Source organism: Nannospalax galili, unplaced genomic scaffold (assembly GCF_000622305.1).
Source record: "Nannospalax galili isolate Female #2095 unplaced genomic scaffold, S.galili_v1.0 scaffold327, whole genome shotgun sequence".
In the NCBI taxonomy this organism is placed as follows: Eukaryota; Metazoa; Chordata; class Mammalia; order Rodentia; family Spalacidae; genus Nannospalax; species Nannospalax galili.
Genome location: NW_008356950.1, coordinates 1473844 through 1481719, shown reverse-complemented (window position 1 = coordinate 1481719; position 7876 = coordinate 1473844). Strand labels below are relative to the sequence as shown.

Genomic DNA, 7876 nt, shown 5'->3' with positions numbered 1-7876 from the left:
ATTTTACGATGTCATGGGTCACTTTACTGTTGTAGGAAATGTCATATTGATGTGACTTACTTGGGTAGTTTGCCAAAGGCTTTAAACATTTTACGTAATAAAACTTTATTGGCAGTCATTAGCTGTGCAGTACTCTTTGGTTAGTGTATTTTTGCTTAAAGATTTACCATCTTTAAAGTGGGAAGATGATTATGTGACTTTTGCGATATAATGTACTCCTTTGTCAGACTTAGACTCAGACAGAATGTACAGTGAGAAGATGTGGTCTGCTTTGACAATCTCCACTTTTCTCTTTCTGAACTCACTTTCTGTAGAATTGGCCCCCAATCCGGGGCTAGCTACAGATACTAACGATAGCTACCCTCCTTGTTGGGACCAGGTTATTGGGGATATAGCAGAATTTCCAGTACAGGGTAACAAAACAGTCATTGATATCTGGAGTTACATTGATCGACTACGAATATATAAGATTCTTATGAAAGAAACGAGCAAGTATTTTGCTCAATTTGGGCCAAACAATACAGGAAATGTACTGTGGGCTCTCGCTTTAATCTATGGAAAGCTGTATAAAACAGGTATGTATATTTAACTACTTTTAATGAAGTTTTCATTTTTATTATTAAGAACTCTTAATGTGTTTGTTTTAATGCATTTAAGTGTCACTGTTGATACAACCAGTTGTCTGCCAATGTACAGGGCTTCTTATGACCTGACCAATGATATTGGTGAGTAAAATTGCATAGTATACCTCATTTGCATTTTATAAACTTTCTATAGTACAAGAAAAAAAATATAGATTTTTAACGTAAGTTAGTATGTGGTAAGGTGCAGATGCATATTATTGGAGAAGTTATATCCCCCTCTAGATTAAGGCTTTTCAGTTCCTGAAACACCATCTTCCAGCCTGATAATCTTCTCAGAGAAGATACTACAAATGCTTTTGTCTCATGAATTATGATTATTGCAGAAAACATGGCAAAGCTTTCTTCAACTTATAAAATCAAAGGAGAAATTTCATACAAATAAGGTAAACATAGTTTACCTTAAATGAACAGGCTTTGCTTCATATCTTTTTAACAGAAGGCAAATCTAAGACATGACACTCAGGATATCCTGTCCTTGAAAATAAAACAGGAAAGATCATTATTAATGACTAAACCGCTCACCTACTGTACTGAAACAGTGACTAGGTAACAAAATAGAGACGAAATACTTCATTTAGAATTCAATGTTTTTAGAAAGTGCTCTCCTTATGTTTACCTGAATTTTTTAGCCAGTGTATATGTTTTTTACTTTTTGAACCAGCTTTCTTGTCAATGAGGTTTTCAATTCATGATCTTTGTTCCCCACTTGTCTTCACTGGATGTGAACAGACCCCCTAAATCCCTGGTTGAGCAGAACAAAACACTATCTAAATGTCATATGTTGGTGCAGAAATTTAATTTGTGTGAATTCTAGTTATTCCAAAGTGGCTAGCAAAAGCTTTCTGGGAGTTGAGGAGTTCTGTTCATTCAACTCAGTCAACAAGGATTTTACAGACATGTTTTTTACCATGTTCCAACTCAAAAGTATTTGTACACAAACTAACTACCAAGAACAGACCATGTCATCGAGGACTCTCTTCTCATGTTTCCTTTTGTCTTTTCTGCTTTCTTGTGATTCTCTAAAATTCCAAACTTTCATGCTAGACATGTTTACACACTCCATTTGCTCCGCAGACAGATTTGCAGACCCTTCCAATATTTCAGTGTGTGCTTATGATGCTGTATCCCCTGGCTGTCTATCAATCAACAGTGGCTGGGGAGGTAAGTGTTACCCTTACTCTTCTGTTAGTCTTGTCCACTGACCTGCAGATATAAGGCTTGCATTTATACAGTGTAGAATTGATTAGTTGAGGTAAATACATTTCCTTTGTGAAAATATACATTTCTCTCTCTAATTTCCATAGACACTAATCAAATTAATGAAAAATTGAAAGCTAGCATTAACTATGACCATGTCTGAATTATGATATGCATATAACATATTTCTGTTTTTAGCTAGATGTTAAAAATAATAAATTTCCTTCGCTGTGAGTACTCAGTGTTTGAATTTCTATTTCTTATCTTGCATTCTTTCAGCTCTATTTCCTACAAACTACTATCTCTTCTCTTTATAATTATAGTCCAGAATCTCAAGCCCTTCTGAGACATGCTTAATTCAGTCCTTACCACAGTGCTAGCTTTCCACAATAGAAATAATCAGATAGAAGCTGAGAGTGATTGAGCAATTTGCTTCTTTATATAAAGCTAATGATTCCAAAATGGCCCTCCTTCTATTTGAACATCAATCTAAACCCCTCTTCTGTTAACCCTCTATTTTGTTAATCCCCTTGTCTGTTCAAAGCAAACAAAAACTTGTTAGTGACTTCATGTTCCGACCTGCAAAATTATTTTGAGGACTTACAAAAAAACCTCACTGAGGGCTGAATCTAATATATCAGATGACTATTGAAGGTAACCCCTCAAATAACACTCACTGGGGACAAAAATTCTAAAAATGAATAAAATATATGTGTAACTAACCCTAAGTTTTCCTAGTCACTTGCATTTTATAGGACTAAGAAATTCAATAGAATGGTACACCAGTTCAATCATTTTGTCAGATTCATAATCATTCTGTTAACCTCCAGTTTGAGAAGGCAGTGGATAATTCCAGAGTCTTTTCTTCTGTTAAACTGCAGGCATTAACTTCTATGTGAATGTTATGAATTTCCTTGGTGCAATTGAGTCTGGGTTTTTGAGGAATATACCTCATGAGGTAGTGTTACTATCTCGAGAAGAACACAGATCTGATTTCTGCTATTCCATTGAGGAATGCAGGGCATTGTACCCAGAAGCTATGGATGCAGCAAACAGGTTTTATAAGGTAAAGCAGTGCAATGGCAGTCTTATGCTGAAAGAAGTGAATCAAGACAGAGACAATCTTTCATTGTAGTTATAATTGGAGAATTTACTAAACTTAATCTTTATTCAAGAAATAAACTGTAATTATGAATGATGTATTTACCCATTTGGAATTCTTGTCAGTATCCTGAAATGTTACTAAGTGGAAAGTTTTTGAGTAAAATTGATGTAATAAATTTTCAAATTCTATTTGTCTATGCAATGAAATCAGCATAAATATGTATATGAAGCAAGAAAGACAATTAAATGTAATTTTTAGGTGTTAAATTTATTTTGACAATGAATCTACTTCTATACAATCAACTAGACCTGTATTTCAAAGGAATCTGCATCAGGATTTCATGAGTACAACTATTAATTTTATCTTAATTTGTTATGAGTTCTATTCACATATATCACACTATTTATTCTGCAGTATTTGCAGTCCAGGAAGTCATTACTCACCATCAGCAATATTCCTGTATATGACACAGATCAGGACCTGGCAATCCATCTTATGTGGGAGGCCCATCAGGCAGCTATTGATGTGGGACTTCCAAAGTTCACTGACATGTAAGAGAACTGCTTTGAGTGCTTTACATAATACTTAAATTGCTTATAATATCCAATATGCAGTTATGCTTTATAAATGGTTTTTATTTTTTATACTGTATTGATAAGAAATATAGAGAAGAAAAGTTTCTTTCTTCCAGGTCTATGATAAATTTTATTAATTTATGTTGATCTAAAATATTGTGATTTTGATTTTCTATCAAAAGTACTTTAAATTTCATGTCTGATAGTGCTAGAATAGAAATATCTTTTGTATCTTCTTGATTTTCAGCTAATTGTTATTTTCTTATCTTGGATATTTGGATTATGTACTGGACAATACAAGGGAAATTTGTAGAGATAAGTCCTACTTTTAGTAGTAGTATTTTACTTCAGAGGTTGCTTGTCTTGTCCCTGGCAGGCAGGTGAGAAGCATACTTTATCATCCATTCTTGACACCTCTTGGATTATTATTATTGAAAGATGGGCTTACACATGATATATTTGAAAGAAAACATGTATATGAAACTAATCTTTATGGACAATGAATATACTCAAATAAAGACGGGGTTAAGTCTTTGTCGAAGGCTAGTCTATATTTGTTCACTCACTCCTACTTCTGTCTTTAGCGGTTTTAAGTAAAACATATGAATGTATAATGGGACACCTCATATTTATTTGCCAATAGCTGCATGGTTTCTTCTTATTTCACGATTGTACTGAACATTTGTCTCATCTTCATAACATCTATTGCTAATATTGGTTAACTTTACCCTTTCCCTGAGATTTTGTGTAGAAAATCATTGATAATTAGAAAAGTGAATATGATGGAAATTAGAGAAGAAATGCAATGAGAAAATAATAAGGTGAATTTGAGGGGCTGGAGAGATGGCTCAGCAGTTGAGAATGTGCTCTTGTAGAGGACCAGGATTAAGTTCCCAGGATCCATGTCTGGCAGCTCACAACTGCTTGTAATTCCTGTTCCAGGGGATCTGATGCCATCTTCTGGTTTCTGCAGGCAACCACACTCATGCGCACATGCCCTCACACATACATGTAATTTTAAGAAACAGAATAAATAAAAATTTTAAAAGAGGGGTAAACTTAATGAACTTCAAAGAGAAATTATCATATTTCATATTTTTAAAAAATTATAATTCAAAATTTATCACTTTTTGTTGTTGAAGAGATTTTTTTCCAATTTAGGTACAAGATTAAAAAAATGTCATAGTAAATAGTTTACTATCCTGAAGCTTTAGATTCTGATGTTTAAAATCTTCAGTACATTATGTAGTAATTCCAAGAAATGTGAGAGAAAACAAATATTTGTACAGTGGTTTGTATCAAAAAAAGGATTTTAAAAATATGCTGTCAATTATGTTCTTCTAGATCACAGCATTTTTCTGCAGCTGAAAGAAATTTCACAGTGGACTTTCTAATTGCTATAGAATTTTGTGAGGCAGTAAGATATCGCTCACACTTTAACAGTTCAGAAGAATTTCTAGTAGGTTTTCCACACAGGCTACTCACAGACCAAGAGAATCCAGTTTTGGCAAATGACTTAAGCACACGGGAGAAAGGACTTTTGACTTCAGTGGCACTCATTTCAAAAGTAAACAAAGTCACAGGTACGATAATAATATATGAATAAAACATAAATGAATCAGTCACATGAGATATGAATATGTTTAATAATTCAACCATTATTATTACTCATTGACTATTAAACTGCATATAGTAATAAAAACTAAAGAATTTAACCTTTTAAACATTTAATGACTCAACAAGATGACTATATGATCACTGTGTGTTTTTATTCCTGTAAAAATATAAATATACTCAAAATTTGCATTTCTGAAAAGTATATAGAAAAGCCAGCAGATGGAAGCAGGTAAAAGTCATTCTGATGACTTGAGTTCATTTCTCAGGGTTGAAAGGGAGAACCAATTCATGAACTTGTCCTCTGACTCCCCAACACACACCTTGGCACCTTTGTTCCCCCTCCTCAAATATACACACAGTACTAAAAAGATACAATTTTGAGGGGGGGTCTTTTTGAGACAGGGTCTCCCTGTAGTCCAAGCTGTCCTGGAACTCACTATGTAGACCAGGCTGGCCTTGAACTCACAGAGATCCGTCTGCCTCTGGTTCCCGAATGCTGGGACTAAAGGCGTGTACCACCACGCCTGGCTAAAAGATACAATTTTTTAAAAACGCAAAACCAGGTGAGAGATAAATTATTTGCCATGTCTGTGACAGAGAATATGTTTTGATTGTTTTAAGTTTCTTTTGAATCATCTCATCTCAGCTTTAAGAATGCTTTTTATTTACAGCCTCTTGTTCTTTTTGTCATTTCTAGATGAAACATCAGATACCGTGAATTAATAATAATAAAATTGTTAGTTCCAGTGCATACCTCACTGATAGCCTTTTTGGGATTAGGGCATTTCCCCTTATATATCTCACAAAAAGTTACCGTTTTTATAGAACACTGTCATATTCTCCATAATTTTTCCTACTGAATTTTGATGTTCTATCATTTTGCCTTTTTTTAGACTTGACTCTTTCCTCTATTCTCCAAAGTGACAGTTTTTATCTTTTATATGGCCTCCCTCAGGCAAATATTCATCACCTCTTATTTAATGCCATTTTTATTTTCTTAAATATTTTAGCTAGATTTTTTTCTTTCATATACCATTTTAAATCTGTCACCTATTGCAACAGTAACATTTTGAAAAAAATATTTTTATGTGATTCTCCTTAAACACTCTTCTTACCCTAAAACATTCTAGTTATTGGATTGAGATTCAAACCCATCCTTTTGTGAAAACTGGGTTCTTCAATATTGGTATGTGACTCTCCATTGACTCCGGTACCAACCCCTGCAGGAAGACTACTGCAGTTCACACATATTTCATGCTCCTCCCTAGAATCATCCTCCTTTTGTTCTTTCCATGACTGGTTCTTGTTCCTCTTTCAATGAATCTAAAGATTTATTTCATCCGACCATTGCCCTGAACATTCTGATGGTTGAATGGGCTTGAATATGATAGATCCAGGAGATTTATATTTGGAAAAGAACAGAGAAGGTGACTCAGTGATTTTCATTTGTTTAATTGAAAGTGTATTTTAGTTTCAATGCACCAAGATTGGATATAAAAAGTAGCTAAAGTGGTTTTGTTGAAGTTTACTAGATACAGAGAAAGATGGTTAGAGAATGCTTATTGAACATCAGTTATATGATGGAAATTAAATATATTCACAAATCATCTTATTTATATGTCCATAATGTGAAATGGGTAACATTATTATCATTTTAGTTATAAAGGTTCATTGAAGTTAAATATCTGTCTAAATTTATACCTCCTATTAAATCTGAGGCAGACTTCAACTAAGATCTGTCTAGCTATAGTCCTTGTGGACATTATTTTTCCACTATGTAGTATTGCCTTTAAAAAATATTAAACATGTGTTTTAATATTAGAGAGAACTGTATAGAATCATGAGTTTCAGTCCACCTTTTTGAAGACAGACTCTAAGGCCTGGGTACACTGAGTTGCCAGAACCATAAGTTTTATCAATCTGATATCAAGCATATCTCCCTCCTCTCAGGGAAACATTCAGTGCAACAAACCAATCTAAGCATGAATTGGAATGGTCTACCATGAGTCCTAAATGCTTGTTTTGAAATGAAATAATCATATATAGAGATTGTTCTTTACTTTCCACATACTATTGTAGCTAAACTACTGTTTGGTAATTTTACAATAGGTATGGTTTAGGGTAAGGGGCTTTTCCTTGTACTGTCAGACTACCCAGTACAATTCGCTTTCTTATATACTTGGCTAAAGCTAATAGGTATAGCTACTAATATATTTAAAAACTAATAATTATAAAAACTATTTTGATATTTCTGACTGTGGTCATATTTTATTAACTAACTGCAAATGTGTTTCTCTATTTTTACAGGAGGCTTGTTCTTAACAGTCTGGACAAAGGCCATGAGTATTTCAGGATGGATTCAAGCTTTGGGAAGGTTCCTTATTAAAAGGCTACTCTTAATACCAGTTCAATAGCCTAAATTTATTTCATTACATTGGAAAATTTAATTCCATAATAAAAGTCAGTTAAATATGATAATCTCCCATTTATTTTTTCTGGTTCTTTCTATCTTCTTTGTTCTTTTACATTTCTAATTTATAGCAAATATTGACTTCATCTAAATAACTACATACCACATTGAAGTCCAATTAATTCTATAAAATGCCTGAGTTACAAATAAATATGTAAATGTCTATGCATATGGAAATTTATAGCATCAAAAGTTTTGGCTTCTAAAAAATATATTCTTAAATTTTCTGGCAAGCAAAGCAAATTTATCATGCAGTATTCTTTTAACA

At 33.4% G+C, this 7876-nt stretch overlaps 1 protein-coding gene across 1 annotated transcript; it reads left to right on the top strand.

Annotated features, from left to right (window-relative positions):
* Positions 1-244: 244 nt before the first annotated feature.
* LOC103751362 (protein LEG1 homolog) lies at positions 245-5861 on the top strand. The gene is made up of 6 exons (XM_008854757.1): positions 245-575; positions 1719-1805; positions 2723-2907; positions 3361-3497; positions 4866-5104; positions 5836-5861. Exons 1-6 carry the CDS (start codon positions 245-247, stop codon positions 5859-5861), a joined length of 1005 nt encoding a protein of 334 aa, XP_008852979.1.
* The last annotated feature ends 2015 nt before the right edge of the window (positions 5862-7876 follow it).

Bases quoted from the DNA above. Each gene is read 5' to 3' on its own strand.
- LOC103751362 (XM_008854757.1), top strand. From the start codon at position 245: ATGTACAGTGAGAAGATGTGGTCTGCTTTGACAATCTCCACTTTTCTC. The intron at 1,806-2,722 runs GTAAGTGTTACC...GTTAAACTGCAG, and splicing joins AATCAACAGTGGCTGGGGAG to GCATTAACTTCTATGTGAAT. The intron at 2,908-3,360 runs GTAAAGCAGTGC...TTTATTCTGCAG, and splicing joins CAGCAAACAGGTTTTATAAG to TATTTGCAGTCCAGGAAGTC.